This window comes from Salvia splendens, chromosome 2 (assembly GCF_004379255.2).
Source record: "Salvia splendens isolate huo1 chromosome 2, SspV2, whole genome shotgun sequence".
Taxonomy (NCBI): domain Eukaryota; kingdom Viridiplantae; phylum Streptophyta; class Magnoliopsida; order Lamiales; family Lamiaceae; genus Salvia; species Salvia splendens.
In genome coordinates this window covers 32,162,064-32,182,326 of record NC_056033.1, presented here as the reverse complement: position 1 = coordinate 32,182,326, position 20,263 = coordinate 32,162,064, and the positions used below count along the sequence as shown (strand labels likewise).

At 40.2% G+C, this 20,263-nt stretch overlaps 1 protein-coding gene across 5 annotated transcripts; it reads right to left on the bottom strand.

Moving 5' to 3' along the window:
- Nucleotides 1-3,043: 3,043 nt before the first annotated feature.
- LOC121792218 (helicase protein MOM1-like) lies at nt 3,044-10,202 on the bottom strand. Of its 5 annotated transcripts, none has more exons than XM_042190083.1 (12): nt 10,037-10,202; nt 9,427-9,501; nt 8,786-8,973; nt 8,435-8,558; nt 7,543-7,624; nt 6,173-6,436; nt 5,825-5,998; nt 4,713-5,610; nt 4,511-4,575; nt 3,885-4,121; nt 3,590-3,791; nt 3,044-3,520 (listed from the first exon to the last, which is right to left on the bottom strand). In XM_042190083.1, exons 3-12 carry the CDS (start codon nt 8,952-8,954, stop codon nt 3,270-3,272), a joined length of 2,466 nt encoding a protein of 821 aa, XP_042046017.1. In that variant the 5' UTR covers nt 8,955-8,973; nt 9,427-9,501; nt 10,037-10,202; the 3' UTR covers nt 3,044-3,269. The 5 variants fall into 5 exon arrangements, with proteins under 5 accessions (XP_042046017.1, XP_042046014.1, XP_042046016.1 ...); XM_042190080.1 differs by having other exon boundaries at nt 4,511-4,584; nt 10,037-10,201; XM_042190082.1 differs by having other exon boundaries at nt 4,511-4,584; nt 6,173-6,430; nt 10,037-10,201.
- Between the last annotated feature and the right edge of the window lie 10,061 nt (nt 10,203-20,263).

Genomic DNA, 20,263 nt, shown 5'->3' with positions numbered 1-20,263 from the left:
AGGCGACAGCTTGGATGCTTAGAGCTGGGGAGATTTAGAGTGTCCACTGTAGGCGGACAACCCCAATAGTCCCGCCTTTTTTTGTCCACAACCCCAGTTTATTTATCCGCACCCATAAAAAAATTATCCGCAGCTATAAGGTGGACACTTCCAATAGTCTCAAAATTTTTAGCCACTTATCATTTTACTTTTTTTCGTCTATATTAAATCAATTAAAATTATCGGAATGTAAATAATTAAAAAATGAGGTAATTGAGACCGAATATTCGTTGTATTGGAAACGGTAAAATTATACAATGAACATTTAAAAAACAATACAAATAAAAAAACAGCCACCGCTTACTCGGTGGCGGAATCGGATTCCTCCTCATCTTCTCCGCCACCTCCCCCGCTGCCGCCGGCCGCCCCAGTACAATCCTCATCAGACAAGCTGGGAAGGATAGCCGCCATATCCTGAAGGCTGGGAAGGATAGCCGCCATATCCCGATTCGTCAGTGCTGGGTGATTCGTCGTCTCCACCGTGCATTTTTAGAGAGTGAAAGTGTAGAGAGTGAATGAATTGAGATTTTTTGAAAAGAGTGTAAAATGGATGGTGGTGGAGTGGTATTTATAGTAGAATTTTTTAAAATAATAATAAAAATTAATAGGGGCCGATCACCGGCGCACTATAGATCGGCGCGCCTATAGGCGCGACGATCGGGGACCGGCGCGTCCTCGCACATAACTCGCCGGAGTGCCGTCCACCCCAACAAAAATCGTCCGCCCCGGGGCGGACGCTCCCTCTACTATAGGCCGGCAGGGCGGTATCGGAATGGGGGTGGCCGGCGTAACCCCCTATAGTGGACACCCTTAGAGTGAAGATAGAGATAGAGATAGAGATACAGATAGAGATAGAGATAGAGATTAGAGAAGGGAGGCAGAAGTCTGATAGTTATGTTTTTTTAGGGTTTTAGTTTTAAATATTAATGTAATACTATCACATATATAATATACTTATATTAATATTTAATTCAGTTTTTGGGTTTTTCAGTTTTTTTAAAAGCCTGAATCGAACCGAAAATTGAAATTTTTAATTTTTAAATCGAACCTGATATGAATTCGGGTATTCACAATCATAGAATACAATGATGTCGAGGGCCATGAGTTGATTGGGGTCCGAGAAGAGGGTGGACACATGTCAAGGAACCAAGCCGAATTCAGAGGTCTGATTCAAACTAGAATTTTACTATGAAGATAAAGTCCAAATGCACTCCTCAGAACATCATTGTCTTCATCGTCGAAAAAGCTTCGCGAGAGTATCTTACATGCCTCAATCGGAGCCCGGATGAGGAAGTTATGATCATTTTAAGAAAGTCGCGCAATGCAGAAAGAAACACGCTGGCGGGTGTTTTTCCAACCCAAAAACACTCGGTCTGGCGTTTTTGCTGAGAAATCAGTTTTTGTCTAGAGACTTCACGCGGGCAGGTGAAATGAGCCGTGGAAAACACCCGGTCGGGTTTTTTGTCCGGGATGTGGCTTTTTGACCAAGAATTGTTTTATTTTGCTTCTTTTTCACTCTAGTATAAATACTCTTGCTAGGGTTTATTTCATGGCAGCTTTGAACTCATTTGTAAACAAACAAAGTCTCAATATTGAGCATCCTTCTTCATCTTTGAAGACTTATCAAAATCCCTTGTGGTTGAATTTTAATCTATTGTCGGGCTTAGATTGAATATTAAGGTATGCAATTCTAATTCTTGAGTTGCTAGTTTTGTGGAGCCATTAGATTCTTGTTTCGGTGAAAATTGTCTTGGGTTATCTCCATTGTTTTGTAGAAGGTCCATAGGTTCCAAGCATCTATCTAAATCATAACGCATTCATCTTCTTCCTTTTTCACCATTTTTATTGTTTCATTTCTTATTGGGTATGTTGAGTTGTTGAAATATTTATAAGAGCAAGTCCGGGGCAAACATATGTTCTTGAATCTCTAAGATTCACATTAGAACCGAGCCGAAAAACCGAAATAACCGAACCGAATTTTAAATTTTCGGTTTGGCTCGGTTCGGATATTCTATTTTCGATTTTTTTGCTCACCCCGAGAAGCCCGTAGCTCTTGTGAACAGATCAGTTTGCAGTTTATTTAAGAGGTATAAGTCTTTTAAATTAATGTACTACTTTCTATAATTATGAGCCTATACATCAAACAGAAACCTTAAAAGAAAATTTTCAAACATTCACGGGGATAATTCTAAAAATTTCTTTTATTTATAAGGAATTTCTCTTCAGTTTCTTCGTTGTAGATGAAGTTATGTCTATTTTCTAGCCAAGTCCTTATATAGTTGTATTATTTGATAAACTCTACCTACACAAAGATCATATAAAGAGTTTGGAAAACTGATAAGAAGATCTGCGACAGAGCACATAGACATCACACGTGGAGACGTCGTGAGAGATCTTCGATCAATTTTCTAGTAAAGTCCTATTATTTGATAAATCATTAACGATATCTTACCTGACTGCAGAATTCATGTTTTAGAATTTAATTCCTTATGTATAGTATTTGTGTTCTAAACATGCAATTTATTATTTTACCATAAAAATTATTAATCCTATAATCGGTTAAATAGATTCTATTCCATGAATTTATTTGTTTTTATAGTCTTCTGCTGGAAATCCAACAACTATATGGACGTGGGTCATTTGTGGCCCAAATTGACTTTTGTGAGTGTTTCATGGGAAAGAAAATTTAAACTCATATTATCATTTTAAGTAATATATTTATTCTCTCATATTTTATTCTAACTTATACTTTAGTCTCTCAATCTCTATTTTATTCGATTTCTCTCTTACTTTATTCTTCCCACTTATTTTAATAAAGACTCCATCATTTTCTTAAATTTCACGCACAAAGAAATTTGAAATCTTTTAATGGGATGGAGGGAATATTTTTTTTGACCCAAAAAGTAGTTTATTGAGACAGTTCTTCATGTCTTATAAGACGTGTATTTTATTCTAACAATAATATCTATGCAATATCAATTTTTTTAAAAAAAAATCAAAATAATTTGAAACAGGAAATTGACACAAATATATTGGATATCATATTTAGTTCATCAAATACCAACAAATTGTTGTTTCATGCAAAAACATATTGGTTTCTTCTGCCTGTTCTCTCCAAACTTAAAGCAAAAAAAGAGAGGCTATGTATGTACACGTGTGGATCTCCTTTTCGGTTTTGTTGGCATCTCAGCAAGTTTTATAGCTACCTGAAAGAACGATAAAGGTTTCTTTTACCGCGGTAAGGGGAATGTCACCTGCTCAAGGCTAACTGGCGAAAAGGTTATCCTTGGGGGCTCAGACGGTAGTGTGGGAACCGTACAAGCCGGAGAAAGCCTCAAGTGTGGCGCAGGCGCCCTCAGACCACTGACTTGATGATGGTGGAGATCTGAGCAGCTGGATATTGCTGACCTATGTTCAGTTCTTGATCCAGGCGTATCAAAAATTAGTCGATGTGCCTGCTCCACTGAAAACTTTGTTGCCACTGGGACAAGGAGGATATACGATTATCAATTGTAAGCAAGTACATTTTCTAATGCTAAACATAACTTACAAACTTGCGTGTGAGGTGCACTTTTGTTATCCGTCTGCATCAATGCCTCGACAAATGCCTTATTGACGAATATTTTGTTGTATCTACTGTCAATAGCTTTTTTCTCCTCCAGAAAAGCCTCCTCAGCAGTCTGAAGCATTGCGTCATACTTCTTGCGTATCTCATCAACCTCTCTCTCGTATGCCAATCTCGATTGCAGTTTCTGCAGGTTGATCATTGGAGGCCCAACTGTTATGTGAGTTAGACAAGCTAATACTCGTGATTTGGCTCTAAATGTGGAGTTAGGATGACAAACCATATCTTTGTGCTGTTTTGAAGATTCAGTTTTGCATTTCTCTAGTTTTTCCAACTCCGTCTGTAGAGCTTTACAGACAGATTGAAGTACCTCAATATGAGTTCCTGGGCAGGTTTCTCGTGCTCTTACAGCTTCATTCGTATTTGGAGCTCTTTGCGTGGGGGCTCCTGCACAATGTTGCAAAGAAGATTCTGATTCCAGTTGGTGATCACTTTGATCAGGATCAACACAAGGCAACTGCGAAAGTAGAGCAGCAAGACAAGTCAGAAACTCGAATTTCTGGAAGACACAAGGGCACTCCAATGAAATAATATACAGTCTGGCCCAAGCAAATTCAGTTTGAGTAGAAATAATTAAAATTAGGATAAAAAGAATTAAAATACTACAATAAGTAGTAGTTGGCCTTGTCTGGGCCCATACTGGGCTTCTAATGGGCTTGGGCCCCTGGCCGGTCCAGATAAGACCTAATTGACGCTTGTTTAAACTGGTGAGCCTGTTTCGTTTTACTGCCAGACCGGTCCTATGCTAGCTAATACCGGGCTTAGGCCAAGCTAGGTCATGCCACTTGACAAGTCAACTAAAACCTTGTAAAGATAAAAGATGAAAATCCAATGCAAAATTATTACCAGAGACAGGAGCTTGGTTAATGATGGCTTATCCAGTATTGGAGTCCGTGTGTTCCTCGGAGAAGCTGCTTCACCTTGTGAGTTGGCCATGATGTTAGAATTTTTCTTTCCCTCACTAAATAATGTTAGCATAAACAGGAAAGAGAAACATCAGAAAGAAAGAGGCACATCCATAATAAGATACAAAGGATATTGGCAAAACCTGAAGTTTGGCAAGCAATGGTTCCAGCCGTTGTCCTGCATCTCTTGGTAGGTCCACCACATTCCTCGGGTGAAAAATCAAGCAATTGAACACCTTTCCTAGTCCTAGGTGATTTATAAGAAAAATACTTCCAGCTAGGCGTCCTCCCTTGGAGTATATTTATCCAGAAAATGTAGGGTGGTTCTTTGGTTAACATCTCCTCAATCACTGAAAAGTTGTCCATGAGAGGATACCCTAATTCACCTAACAAAGATATATCGGTGGGGTAAACACCTCCAATCTGCTGTACTTTCAAAATTGTTGAGCTTTTGATATCAGCATTACTCTTGTCATTGTTAGGTAATAGGTTTGATAGCTCGTGGAAAACATCTTCCACAAACGAGTTTCCATAAGAATCAATTGTATTTGTATCTCTGACTGCATGGAAGTCTTGAAGCTTTTCAAATGAATAGTAGGCACCCCAGGTAAGCAACTCATGGCATGTACGCCGGCTTATATGGCGCACATCGCCAACTGGAGCCATGCCTAGCTTGGTAAGAATCAATGCCTTTTCCTCTACAGTATATGCTGAATATAATCGGAACACCTTCACCTGTTTAAATTGGGAATCCAGATTGATCTTCCGTAGAGCCTTCAAGTCATTCATTGGGTCCCAATCACTATTGAAGAAAATAACAGAGTCTATGGATTTAAGTTTAATGCTTGGAGCACATGCACGAGTTTCCATCAAGAAGACGAATTTCCCACCATCTTTTTCATTGAAAGTGTCAAGAACTTCTCGTCTTTTCGACCGACCTATATTTCCATCAATACGTACAAATGAATCCCCACCAAACTTTTCATGAATAATATCATCCAACATATCTCCTATAGTGATTGGTCCAGAACCTTCAATTGACTGTTTCAAGAGATAAATATATTTGTATGTAAAATCCCTCGTAAGATTATATAGGTCAACCGTCTACATCAAATGTACTGAGAAACATAAAAGAGAAGCAATATAATTCAAAGACCGATAACTTAGTAGTCCATAGTGGAACAACTCAAGAATCAAAATGTAAAAAATGCTTTTAGTTGGCCAAGAATCAGAAATATGAGATTGATCAAAGCACCTGATAGAGGATAAGTACTCTTAATCCTCGCTTGTTAATCTCCATTAGGGCTTTATACAGGAGATACAATTTGCTACTCAGTTTAATTTGTGTATCCCATTGCTCAGCTTGCGGAATACCTTGTATCAGAGAGGTATGCAAAGACTGATCCACAAGATAAGGATGATCACAGCACTGGAACAGAGTGTTTGTCATATCACAAAGTCAGAAATAGTTAAAAATCATCAGACAACAATAGGTACAAACAAAAAGTAAAAATCAGCATTTGAGTATCAATTCTAAAGCTAATAACTATAAAATTTGTTTGAATCTGAACCTGGAGCCTCAAATTCCAATGAAGATGCTTACATTTTTGGTTGAGACAAGTATCTCATGAAGGACTTTTAGGTTGTCAAACTTATAAGAAGAGCACAAAAGAGTTGAATTTGAAAACAGAGATCCACAATACTGCTCTGTCTGTATGTTGGATAGCCTCACAGGAACCCAGTACTCTATAAATTCAGTTGTGGTAGATTTGTTCTCTTCTTCATAAGGATGCACAATTTTCTCTTGCAGTTTAGACTCATCCCCATTGCCCCGACTCTCTAAAACGTTGTTCTCTATATTCTGCAACTTTATTTTAGTAATGTCAATGGTTAAACCTTGGAATAGCATAAGATGGATATAAAATCCAAAGAACTGAAATATATAGATTGGTGAAAGCACAGGAAACCATATGTAACTTCCCCCACCAAAAAAAGGGTTAATTATATAGTTTTGAGCTTCTTTCAATAATGTAGAACCACATCCTTGTACTCTGTAAAACATATGAAAGAACTGTGATTCAAATCATTCAGTTGAATAGCGAAGATCATAAAATAGATCCTCTTCCAATCAGCTAGACGATCTATGCCGTTGAAGAGCATCAAAAAGATAATAAGGTTTTAAATATCTCAAAATAGTTTTAAGCACATAGTACATTGGTATACATCTAGTGTTCATTTAAATGAATGCAGTATGTCAGGAGAAATAGATGTTGCCAAGCATATAGAATGTCTTTCTAACACAAAATATCCTGTGAACAAAGTTTTCAAAGTTCCTGGTATCATTCAGTCATTCACAATAGCATGAAAGTAAAGAAATTTATATGAAACTCTGTGTGATAAAGTGTTAGCAAAAACAAACTCATGCAATAAACACAGAAGATCTAGTTACAGACTCTCCAAATTTCTTGGTAAAACTAAATATGCATAAGTTTGTCAAACAAAAAAGGCTTTAGGAGACTCCATTCTAAAGACCTAAATCGTTGCTCCCATTTCAGAGTGACCTTGAACAACTTTTACAACCAAGCAGCCAGGCTATTTTCACTAAAGCAACTTTAACGTTTGGATATACTCTTTTAATGATATTTGGGTCCCTGAGAAACAGAATTCAATAGTCTATACATAATTGTCAACAATATGAAAAGATAGCAACAAAAGATATCACAACGAATAAAATTCAGTTAATATATGTTTTGTGCATCAAAAATATCTCAGTGAAAGATTCCGTACAAGAGAGTAAATAGTGATATTACTAATCTCAAATGTGTTAGATGAAACAGAGAAAAAAAAGGGATCAAGACTGACAAAAGTAATAGGATAATACTATGAACAAGCCCTATCTTCACTGTAAAGTGCCCAAACTGTGATGCTGATAAGACAGAACAGTTACTGTAACTTGAAATAGCAGAAACTAACCTCAGTCTGAGCAGCAAGTTCTGGACTATAACTTTTTTTGGCATGACCGGAATTACTTACCCACCTCAGTTGAAAATCCGTCCTACCAAGAAACATGTCATTCGCTTAAAACATTCAGTTATCCTCTAGGAAAAGGAAAACAAAAGAGAGGAGAAAAGGTTTAAATGGTGGATGAGATGTCAGAGTTTCTCATTTATATTCTTAGCATGAAATAGTTCTCGCAGTTGCACTAATACAATAATCTAATTCAATTTGCTTGCCATCTTTTACATTTACAAGGAAACCAAATCCATGATATGCTATCTTACTTAGAGCTCAGACTTAATATACAAAACCCAGTTTGTATCTGAAATATCAGTTAATCAAAAGATGGAAAATCATAAGATGATGCTACTGTCATCTTAACTAACACTCTTTTAGTGGGTGTAAAATATTCAAAACTTCATAATGGTCTCTAATTAATATTTTTGCAAGATATTATACTAATAACTCTGTGGAATAAAAAAAAGAAATATAAAAATAAAAATGCAAATAACAAAAGAGATTAAGTCGATTCATTTACTGTCTCATTTCTCTATTGTTGATTTGCACATTTCACTTACTGACCACAAATTTGGAATTGTTGGGGCTGCTTCGGCATCTGTTACATTGTTAGTTTTAGACTTGTTTAGAGAATAAAGATTAGCTCTCCTGTAACCGGAGTCTTGTTTTTATGTAATTCAAGATTGGATATCTCGTCAACTTTATGTATGTCCCTTCTTTCAGGTCATTAAATGTTTATACAATTAAATGATGTTCAAAATTCATTATGGAGCATTTGGAGTCTGTAAATTCAATGATGGAATAGCATCTTAGACAAAAGATTTTTTATTTCTGAGAAAATAACTGGTACCTTTTCGGTTGTGAAAGTGACCGTGAGCCATTAGTATTGGTTGATTCATTGTCACTGGAATCTTTTGGTCCCGTAGCATTAACATGAGCTTGAGGCAGATAACTCTCTTTCTCAATTGAAGGGTCTGTCAAATAAGAGTTATATAATTCAGAAGAAACATATAACAGCATAATCAGAAAAAAGCCACTCTACAGATGAAAGTCTGACTCTGTTGACATGCATTAAAGATACTCTTAATTGTATAAAATGAACTTGAGAACTTTAACAAATCCTATTGTATACACAACTTCTTGATCACAATTAATTCTAGCTGCGATGTATAGACATGAAAATAGGTAAACTTAACCAAACCTGATCCTTTTTGTTTGACCAGTGATTTCAGCCACCCTCTATAGCTTCGGCCATTTAGCTTCCTGTCTTTTGAAATCTGGACAGCATACATTCCTTCCTTCTCTGTATTTTTACAGTTTCTCGTGTCACAATTTTTTATAGCATTTGCAGTTTCCCTTTCCATTCCCATAGATCAATAGTATCCAACTCTGTTCAAAGGGACATATAGAGAAATATTACCACCTGTGCATTGTTTTCTAACTTCCACATTAATTTGCTGGCATCCTAATTCAATTTGTTTATCTAAAGGCTCTTTCTGTTACTTGAAATATTCTCATTAGTCTTCCTTTTATTAATCTGGAGGCTTTTAGCCAATGCATCCCAATTTCACAGCATCTTGCTTACGTATTACTTTATCTATATGGTACTATCAACCCATTATTTCACTTGATCTTGATGGATATAAGGTGAATAGCCATGACTTGTGCTAAGAATACAGAGTAACTAAATACCTTATCTGAAAGTGCTCGAGTAAATAAGAAACGATGTACAGTGTATCCAAAGCATAGAAACATGCTAATAATCCCGGAAATTTCATGGTTAAAATGGTGTTGCAGGTAGAGTTTTAGTGGCTTACAGAGCAAGCTATAACCTAAACTCACCACAGAGATGATGAAGCTTCAGTCCTCGAGTTCAGGCCTTTCCGTCTAAAGCCAGTAGCAGCAGATCAGCATACACTATATAAGAATAACCAGATTAGTTAGATATCACATCTATTGGTAAATGGTATCTCAACTAAAGAAGAAGAAAACAGTAAGCGTAAGAACTTTATGCTGCCTCAAGCTGGAAATAGAGAGAAAGAGAGCATAAAGTTTATCATCTGAGTGCAATATCAACAACCAACGAGGCACAATATCTTGTTGGCAAATGGTGAAAAAATACCAACACAACTTCAAAAGCACAAAAGGAAATTGTACAGACTACAGACCTAGGTAGTACTGGAAAGAAAACCTGAACGAACTCCGAAACCTGAATCCAAATAAAATATGATACCCTCTCCAAAAAAAAATGGAGTCGAAATGCTCAAATAGCAAATGTTGAAGGAAAATTATGGACAAGAGAAAATCAAATGCCGAGATTTGAAGGATAATAGTAATAATTTATAGACATTCACCAGACTTGGTGAAGTTGAGTTTGGATTTCGATAGTGCTAGTGAAAATTGTGATTTGAATATACGCAGAGAATAGAGTCAAACGTAGTAGAAACGCAACTAAGCTCTAGAATCACCGCCGATTCGACGAAAGGTGTTGGCGGCGAAAAAAGCAGAGCGACGGAGATTGTAGATGGGAAAATTGTTGATTGAACGAAACGGCAGGCAAGAGCTCAACCTCTGTTTTGCGAGATGAAGAGTGGATATGTTGTATTGTGTTTTATACATACACGCGTTATGTGGTTATTGGAGGAATGGTCTGATATGCGCCTGATGCTGTACTAAGGATCTGCCAACATTAGCAGAATTGCAGCAGTTGATACGTTTTGGCGCTACAAATCAGAACCGACCCCACCTGTGATAATGACTGTAGTACAAAATTAGTTATAAATAAAAATAATATACAAAAATTGGTAAGTTTTATTATCATAAAATTGGTCGCATGTAGACAGAGAGATACTATACACTTATATTCATGGACTGATCAAATAGAAAAAGTAATACTTCCTCTTTCTGGAGATAAATGTTTTGGATTTTAAAAAATTGTTTTATTTTTGTATAAAAAGTGAATAAAAAATAGTACTCCCTCCGTTCCATGTTAATAGAGTCATTTTTCTATTTCGGAAAGTTCCAAGTTAATTGAGTCATTTCTATTTTTGGCAAAAAGTAATTCTCCATTTTACTTTCATCTCTCTTTTTTTATTATCTCTTACTTTTTCACCATCCATTTAACACACTATTCTTAAACTCCGTGCCGAAAAGAAATGCTTCTATTAACAAGGAACAGAGGGAGTATTAGTGAAGGTCTGATAAGTTGTATTCAAGGCCTTGGTTACTGGTTAGTATAACGTGCATAATTGGATTATATCTGCTAAACAGTTGCTAAAGTGTGCAGGGAAAGGGTTCTAGTCAGTATGGAAAGAGTCAGATAACTCAGGTGAAAAGAGCGCCAAAAGGGTGCGATACTGACCAGGATGCATGCCAAAAAAGGCTCGAGATGGAAAAGAAGGATTGCTGGGAAAGATCAACCACAAATAAGGGCAAAAGAGTCATTTCACGAGAAGAGTCTACCCTAAAAAATCAAGGGAAGTCCTCCCTATAAAAGGAAGCCACTTGGAGAAAAAAAAAGAAGGAACTTTACGACCTCTACACTTAGTTAGAATTCTCTCTCGGTAGATCATTCTTTTCAGCATTGTCCTACATCTTCTCGTTCCTCTCCACAACCATGGTCACCTGAAGTTCACCAGTTCGCCGGAGTTCCACATTATCTCGTTCCAGCCAGTTCGTCGCGTAGTGATAGTCGTTTCATCGACCGGAGTGGCAAAACAATCTTTAATTGCTTTCGTAGTTAACCTTACTTGTTTTTCTTATGTTGGATCTGTTGCATTTTCAATACTTGCTAACTTTGAAGTACTTTGGTTGAGATCCAAACGTTTTATTACTATGAAGTTGTTTTTGTGCATCGGTTTCTGTTTGATTCAGTTTCTTTCTGCCTAGATAGTATAGATCTAGTTGCTACTGTAATTTCCAAGTGTTGAATGCATATTTTCATTTCTAAGTTGATCGTTCTGAGTTTGTGAATTGAGTTTGATGTTAGATTTAGATTTAAGTGTTAAGTGCGAAGGCTTAGTTCACGTGATTTCTGCCACCTTGCATGCTACCCAGTGAGCGTAATTTCAGTTTCGCTAGTTTATTCTTTTGATTTGGAGTTTAAATTGTTAGATCTGTTTTCGTGAGTTGTTAATCTGAAACTCTCGTTGATGAATTCTGGGTTTGTTGATCTGAGTTTATTCATGTGGAAGAAGATAACACCTACATCTAAGTTTGAGACCACTTTTGCTTTTTAGTTACTTTTTGCTTTTGTCCTTTACTTTTCTCTACTTTTTCTGCTGGTACCCTACAAATCTGTTAGCCTAGTCACCTAACTACCACTTATTCTCTGATATTCTGTTTAGCCTTTTATAGTAACCCGTACCTTCCAGATATTTTCTGAAACATAATGTTCCCTCAATCTCACGTACACAGCTGCTTGTTAATCATCTTTCACACCTCCCAGTCAGTAGTGTACCACCTTAATTTCCAGTCTAGATAGAATCTCAACCCAAAGCGTGGTAGCTAACCAACAATTCCAGAATATCACCACAATTACCAAAGCGCATTCATCTCTGTGGGATTCGACCCTTACATCCACTATACTAGTCAGTGGAAGTGGGTTGAGGAATTATTGATACCAGGTTCAGGCATAGCTGGGACTTCCATCCTGATCAGTAGGATACATCCTTTGCTTAACGCGACACCTGCTCAAACCTGGCACTTATCAAATGGCACCGTTGCCGGGGATGAATGACGTTATTTACTGTTCTTGTGTGTGATACTTTGGCGTACATATTGTGTTATAACTTTTCTCTTTTCTTTTTCTTTCAGTTTATGAGAAGCAGTTCGGCTCCTGACCATTGGAGACTGAAGATACTTCAACGAGGGACTATACTCGTGACCACTCGTCCCGGCCCGTCGACAGCCCTGTCTGACCTAGGCACGAGTAGTGACGAAGAGCAAGACACCATAGAAGGAGGAATACCAGAACAGATGCTACAGTTGGAGGGTAACCAAAGGATAATGGCTGCCCATATAGATGAAGACCCGGAGATAGGGACGCTGAACGCGCATTGATAAGGCTAATTTCATGCATAGGTCTAGGGGATAAATTCATGAAATTACGGGGTCTAACACACGTCTTAAGCCATGTGTGTAGAAGAATTTTGCCAGGTCCAGGAAAGAGAGAGGACAATCACATGGTCCGAGGAAATTGGCGAAAAAGTGAGCATTGTGGAGGAAATTGCAAGACGGAGGAAATCTCGGAGCTGAAGGGTAGAATGGAGATTTCTACAAAGGCTTCTAGAAGATTATGTCCGCGCCTATATAAAGAAGGAATCATGCATTCTAGAGGGACCTTCTCGGTGGAGGCCTCGTTACGGATTGTAGCTAAGAGCTCACTTTTCTCTTACACACTTGGGTTCTTTTTGGGAAATTCGGGGGTTCACGTCTGGGTTCACTTCCTGTTTACAGTAGTTTCATTTGGGTGTAACACCATCCTGTCGAGGGCGAAGAAACAATTTCCAATTTATTTCTCGTTATTTTGTGGATTTCACCGAGCTTCGCTGTTCGAAGCTCGACACTCTGTTTACCCTTTATTTTGTGGGTTTATGCAAGCTATTTTCCATAATGTTGATGGTGTTTGTTTCTGCTTCAGTTACTGTGTTTTTCTGGAGTTCGAGCTAGTACTCGTTTTGGATGCTTTTCGTATTTGCTCACTGAATCTATGTAGAATTGTTTGAATTGGTTGTTGATCGGAGTAGATCTTTAGAATCGGAAGTTATGGGGATGATTCAGGGTTGTTGTAGGACTCGGATCGCTTGGATCCGGAGTGGATTAAGCATCCGATGAGAGATCTGAACAGAGTTGGTTTAATTTGATGCCTAGCCTTCGTGTTTTTATTTCGCCCCGTCTAGTTTATGTAGATCTGTGTTATTTTCGGTTTGTTGCAAGTTTCCGACGACCAAACTTTTATATTCTGTTCGAATTTCTGTTTCCTTAATCTTCGTGTCTGATTCAGCTAGAGAAATGCATGTCGTTGTTAGTTAAATTCCCAGTTCATTAATTGCAGCTTTTCTGTCGTACCTAGCTAAATTAGGTAGTCATTTACACGGTCTAGGAAGTGAATTTAATATCTAGCAGTCATGAGGACGTTTGATCTCAGCATGTTTACAGTTTTCTAGGTCCAGTGTTACATTTCTTGCCTAGGTCTAGTTGTAGTTATACCTCAACCCAGTTTGCGTGGCAGCAGCCGCCTTTGTCAAGAGTCTTTAAATGCTTTCTTACGTGTCCGTCTTCGTGGGATCGACCCCTGCTTCTCTATACTAATCCATAGTATTCGGGTCGAGGGATCTTTGAAGGGGAGTTTTGTGTGTACAACGACAGAGCATTCCGTGTTCCATTGAGTTCCTAGACCAAGTGATCTAGTGGGTTCATAGGAATTGGTATCTCGACCTAGCACAACACATCACCCTCTCTCCCTTCAAATGGCGCCGTTGCCGGGGACTGGATGGCGTAATTTGTGATTGTGTTTAGTGGATTTTGGCGTACATAGTTCTTAATTTTTCTTTTCCTTTTATTTTCAGGTTATGAGCAGGGACTCACTGTTTGGACACTGTGGTAACTCATCTGAGTGGAGGAACGATCAGTTTATTTGGCAAGTCAAGAACACAGCATCTACGGTCACCACCAGATCGGGATTATCTACGGGGAGATCCATTTCCGTTTGATTCGGAAGTGAAGAGGATTGGAACTCGTCAGGAATGGAGGATCCTAAATCATCTTCGAAAATAAGTACAGAGGAGGAAGAAACAGGGGACATGGCGAACATAATCGATCCAGATCCAGAGATCGGTTCGCTTACTGCTCATCTAGATGGAGAGCCAGCTCAAGCTATAGTAATGAATCCGCGGCAGAGGTCCATTGAGATAAAGACAAACGTGCTCGGCATCCTACCCCCATTCTCTGGACGAAGGAATGAGTGCCCATATGAGTTTTTGAATGAATTCAGCAAATTGTGTGGCATATAGAAAAGGCCGAATGAGGCGACTGAGGAGGATTATCGCCTGCATGCAATTCCGTTTGCCTTGAAGGGGGAAGCCAACACATGGTTATTGAGGTTACCCCCGGATTCTATCCGCACATGGAGGGACTTCAAGTTGGAATTCTTAGATTATTTCTTTCTGTCCAACAAGACGAATGCGCTGAAAAAGAAAATATTAGAGTGTAAGCAGGATTACGACGAATCTTTGAGTCAGTATTGGTCGAGATTCAAGGGGTTGTTGGATGCATGCCCGAATCACCGAATGATAGAGGCAGAGACCTACTCTCTGTTTTATGAAGGAGCAACCCCTGAGTCTAAGGACTTAATGAATTCCTCGAGTGGGGGAAATTTCACAAGAAAGAAGGGAAGTGAAGCAAGAGAGATTCTGGGGAAGTTGATACACGCTAAGAAGGCATATGATAACCCCAGGAATATAGTAAGGAGAGGATCGATGAATGCTATGAGAGAGCAAGAAGATGATAAAGTAGAAGCAAGGATCGACAAGCTCGAGAAAGCTCTTTTGAACTCTATTGAAAAGACAAATCCACAAGCTTCACAAGGGAAGGAGAAATCTCCTGGTCCAGGAGATAATAAAGTTCAACAATATTATGGGACCCAGGAAGGAGATTATCAGACCCAAGTCAATGCAATGAGAAGTTGGAATTCCGATGGGAGCTGGAATCCAGGGAGACAGAGAGATGCACCGTGGAGGAACCATCCAAATTTCAGATGGACTGATAACGAACAGAACCAACCAGCACCACAACAGAATTTGCAGTTTGCACCTCAGGCCAAGAGACAAGGTAACTGGTTAGGAAAGAATCAAGAAGGGCAGGGCAACTGGATCAATCGGAACCAAGGTGACCACTCGAGTTGGGGAAACAGAAATCAGAATAATCAAGGGAACTCTTATGTACCACCGCACCAAAGGAACTTTCAAACCACCTACCAAGGGCCAGAAAATCAGTACAACAATAATTCAGGTGGTCAAGGAAACATTCGCCAGAATCAAGCGAGTGGATCGAATCCGAGTGCAGGCCCAGGGCCAAGTCAGCCCAATTCTAAAACACCGAGAAATCTGGATGAGATGGTGCATTATCTCGTAAGTTCTCAACAGCATATGCAGAACAAATTGCAGTCAAATAATGACGTAGTCCACAAGCTTCAGGACGCTCAGCAGGAGCAAAAGGCGGCGATGGATATGCTGGCAAAACAATTGTCACAGATAGCCACTTCCTTGAGCGAGATGAGGGGAAATGAAGGCAAGATTCCCGCCTCAGTAAGGCCACCTGATAGAGCTAATATAAGTCAAATTACCTTGAGATTTGCGAAAGGATATGAGGGGCCGGTGGTAAGAACGAAGGAGGCGACAGATCCCAAGGAAGGCTTGGAGGGAGAGGATACAATTCCTAGACCCAGACACTTGAAGGGAGATAGTCCTTTGGTTAAAGATGACCTTAAGGCAGGAGATTTGGAGAGACCACTGCCTAGACCAATTGAACTATTCTTCCTCGATCCAGAGCCGGAGTTGGGAAGTGAGGCAGCAGGAAAGGAAACTGGAGAGTTCTCAGCTGAAAGTTCTACAGGAGCGGGGAAGCGACTGAAATCCTTCCCAAGCCGGGGGAGCCAAGAAGAAGAAGGAAGAGCCGGTAGACTTCATGGATATTTTTGGGAAGTTGGAAATCAATCTACCATTCTTACAGGCCCTGAAATTGCCAGTGTTTAGCAAATTCATCAAGGAATTTATAGCTGGGAAGGCTAGACTGATGGTTTGGCGAATTTTTGATGGTAACAAATGCGGGTGAAAAATATAGATCACGACACAAGGAATTACGTGGTTCGATTTACTGAGGTAAATCTACGTCCACGGGAAGAAAGGAGGGCAAGATTGTATTGCTTGATCTGGTTTACAGCTTACAAATACAGACTTGCTATATGATATTTGATGTCTAGAGCCCCTCCTCTATCTGATCTAAGTTCTATTTATACATTGAACTAAGATCGTGGCTTGCATCACCACTAACTAGGTCGTGGCTTGCATCACCACTAACTAGGTAGTGGATGTCGTGGAGGTCATGAGATCCTGCATGGGTCCACTATCTCTTTGTTTGGTCCGCTATCCTGCATGAGACCCTGCATGAGTTGACACCACTAAATAGATCGTGTAGTGGAGGTCGTGGAGGTTCTGCATGAGTCCACTATCTCCCAGTTCGGTCGAATACTGAGACCGAACTTCTGAACTATTGCCGAGCAGCTTTTGCCGATCTGAGAGTAGAGCTTGATTGGTCGGCTTTTACCGAGCTGTAGGCTGGGGCCGAACTCTTTGGTAATGCCGAACTGATTGGTTGGGTTTTACCGAGGTGTAGGTTGGGGCCGAACTCTTTGGTAATGCGGCTGGGGCCGAACTCTTTGGTAATGCCGAACTGATACTCTTCCTTGGGCTTTGGGCTGATGGGCCGTCACTGCTATTGGGCTTGTTTAGTACGTACCCCATCACTACCCCCCCCGAAAAGCGAAGTGAATCACTTCGGCGAAGCGAGTCACTTCGGCATTCTGGATAAAGGTACGGGGGAGGCTGACGTCAGGGGACGTGCCTTGCGCGTGACTGCATTAAATGCGACAGTAAAATCCGGCCGTTGAATCCTGAAAAGGTGGGATTCGAAACGGTGCGATGATTTTGAAATCTTCTCCGAATCTGATAAATACGTCCTTTCTTCATCATTTGAACACTTTTGCTATTGCTTCTTCTGCATTCTCTCTCTTTTGCGTAAAAATTTCCTTCCACTTTCAAGAATTTCTTCAGAATTTCTTCAGACTTTCAAAGAGTAAGAACCATGTCTTCTTCTTCTTCTTCTGAGTCAGGTAGCGGTAGGAAAGGGGGTAAGGGGTCTTCTAGCCGGAAAGAATCCGGGGAGAAGACCGTAGAGTATTTTCACAGCATCTTGAGTAAGGATACTGTGATATCCTTACACGAAAAATATTTTTTTCCTGGGGGGAAGGTTGCGATTCCCGACGACCTTCATAGGGCTGACTCGCCGCCGGAGGGTTACGCCACCGTTTATGAAGCTGGCTTGGAATGCGGGCTTCGTTTCCCTCTTCCCCCTGCCTTTGTAGAGCTGCTAGATTTTTTTCAACTCCCTTTAGGTCAGGTGACTCCGAACTCTTGGAGGCACTTATCGGCCTTTGCTGCCGAACTGCGTAGGCTAGATAAGGATCTGTCTCTGAGGGCAATCCTTAATTTCTTCCAGTTTAAGAGGAAAGGATCTTGGTTTTACTTGATCCCTTTACAGCCCTTTAGGGCTTTCTGCAAAACCAAGTGGCCAAAGTGGCAACATCGCTTCTTTTTTTATAATAGGACAGCGGCTCCGGGCTTTCCCTGGAGAGGGCCGAAGTCCGTGATTCCTCATCCTCGGTTAGAACCGTTGGACGAGCTCGAGGGCGAGCTCAATAAGATTCCTATGATTAGGAAGCAGTACCTGGAGTCTGAGCTCGTCAAGGGCGACTTCGTGTTCGACTCCTCGTCTTCGGACGAAGAGGCTGAGGGTGAGGATTTCTTTTTTATGCATTACTGCCTTGACGACGAAAACTAACCTTGTTTTCTTGCTTTTTGGCAGTGAACTTGCTAAACAAGTTCGGTCGCAAATCCTCCGAATCTAAGGAACCGGAGAGGCCGAAAACCAGCATGATATAAACGGGAAGTCCAAGGCCCGGGCTGACCCGACCACGACTCCCCTTAAGCTGCCCGGAAGGCCCGTCACGAGATCAATGAGACAAAGGCTTCGGGAAGGCGTTTCAAACTTCATTAGGAGGGGAATGGAGGAGGCAGATGGAATGCCCGGTCGGGCGAATCCACACCTCCAAAACGCCCGACCGGGCGTTTGCGCGCTGAGCATCGTCCACAGTCCAGAAAGTTCGCCCGACCGGGCGATTTCACCATCCCAGAACGCCCGACCGGGCGTTTGTGCGCTGAGCATCGTCCACAGTCCAGAAAGTTTGCCCGACCGGGCGATTTCACCATCCCAGAACGCCCGACCGGGCGTTTGAAGAAGCAGCGCCGAATCCAGAAAGTTCGCCCGACCGGGCGATTTCACTTTCCCAAAACGCCCGGCCGGGCGATTCAACTTTTACATCCGATTTTCCTTGTGTTTTTAGCCCTTTTCTTGGGTTTCCAACCCTAACTATAAATATCCTTTTTGTAAGACTTTAAGGGCAGACTTTGATGAATGTTATTATGAAGACTCCTTTGAGAGCATCTCCCATGTGAGATTTCTATCCAAATTCCTACATTGTAGGTTGCTTGTTTTATGTTCATTTGGCTAAATCAAGTATAGGTATGCATTTATGGTTGTGTAGTCATGAATGTGGAGCCAATGGAGTGTTTGCTTTGGGTGAAAGTAGCCTAGGGTTGCCCACATCTCTTTGTGGGAGGTCATAGGTCCTCAAAGAGGATTCCTCCTTCTTTACACTTTCTTCTCACCTTCTTTCTCTCCATCCAAAACCATTTTGAGTTTAGTTTTTGTGGCTAGCTCAACTTATCTTTACTTTATCTTTGAAAACACAAAAAAATTGAAATCAAACACCGCTTTGGGTATTTCTTGGGCACATGGAAGGTTTCCCTCACAAGGAACCTTTATCATTTGGTATCTAGAGCCTAGGTGCCTACCAAGTGTTTGATTTTAAACCTCTATGAAATTTCATTTTCCTTGTTTTTCCTTATTTCTTTTGTTTTAGCCTTTGCTTGTTTATTGGTCAATTGTTGTAGGATTGAGCTGATTTTTGGTGTGCATGAACCTTGATATATGAACTATTGTCCTGAAAAATCTCAGCCAAAAATTCTATCATTTGATAGGTCAAATTAATGTGTGAAGTTGCTGCCCTGTTTTGTGCCCTAGTTTGACAGATTTGGGGAAAACGTAAAATCGAGGGTCTTCTCGAAAACCTGCTATATTGGGGATATTTTTCCCTCTTTCTAAACCCTTTAATCTTGTTATCTACCAAGTTTCATCAATTTTGGGGTTGGGTAGCCATATCAAAAAAATTTCCTAAAGATCAGCCAAGAGTTACATAAATTTTCAGCTCAACTAAGTTTGTTTGTTAGCTTCCTTAGGCATTGAACCTTACTTTCACATGCTTGATTGGCCTTACTTGCTTGGTTATATTGCCTATGTGTATACCTTGATTGATTTGTCTTAGCGCTTGCATTTTGGAAGTTGGATATTGAGAGTGAGTGAACCTAGCCCTCACTATATTCTAAGCCTTTTTCCGAGTGACATTGGTGAGTGAATTGGGGGTGGGATTACCAATTGGGAAGTGAGTTCTTACTAAAATCTCCCCTTCTTGTGTGTGTGAGTGTGGATTTTACTAACCCTTAGGACTAGATCCTAGTTTTTTTTTTATTTCTTATTGTAGGTACCATTGTGAATGCCACCTCGTACTAGATCCACCACGATGGGGGATCCGCAACCGGGTGCGAGCACGAGTCTTAGTGTGGCGGGGGATGAGTTGAAAAACTTGATGGAAAAAATTATGACGGATTTGAGGGATCTAAAAGAAGGCCAAACCACAATGCATGTCACTCAAGATGCTATGTTCGGGGATTTGAAGGAACTCAAGGTGAACCAAGCATCCATCCATGAAAACCAAACTTTTCTC

Bases quoted from the DNA above. Each gene is read 5' to 3' on its own strand.
- LOC121792218 (XM_042190080.1), bottom strand. From the start codon at position 8,954: ATGGGAATGGAAAGGGAAACTGCAAATGCTATAAAAAATTGTGACACG. The intron at 8,559-8,785 runs GTTTGGTTAAGT...CTTATTTGACAG, and splicing joins GGTCAAACAAAAAGGATCAG to ACCCTTCAATTGAGAAAGAG. The intron at 5,999-6,172 runs GTAAGCATCTTC...ACTCTGTTCCAG, and splicing joins TACTTGTCTCAACCAAAAAT to TGCTGTGATCATCCTTATCT.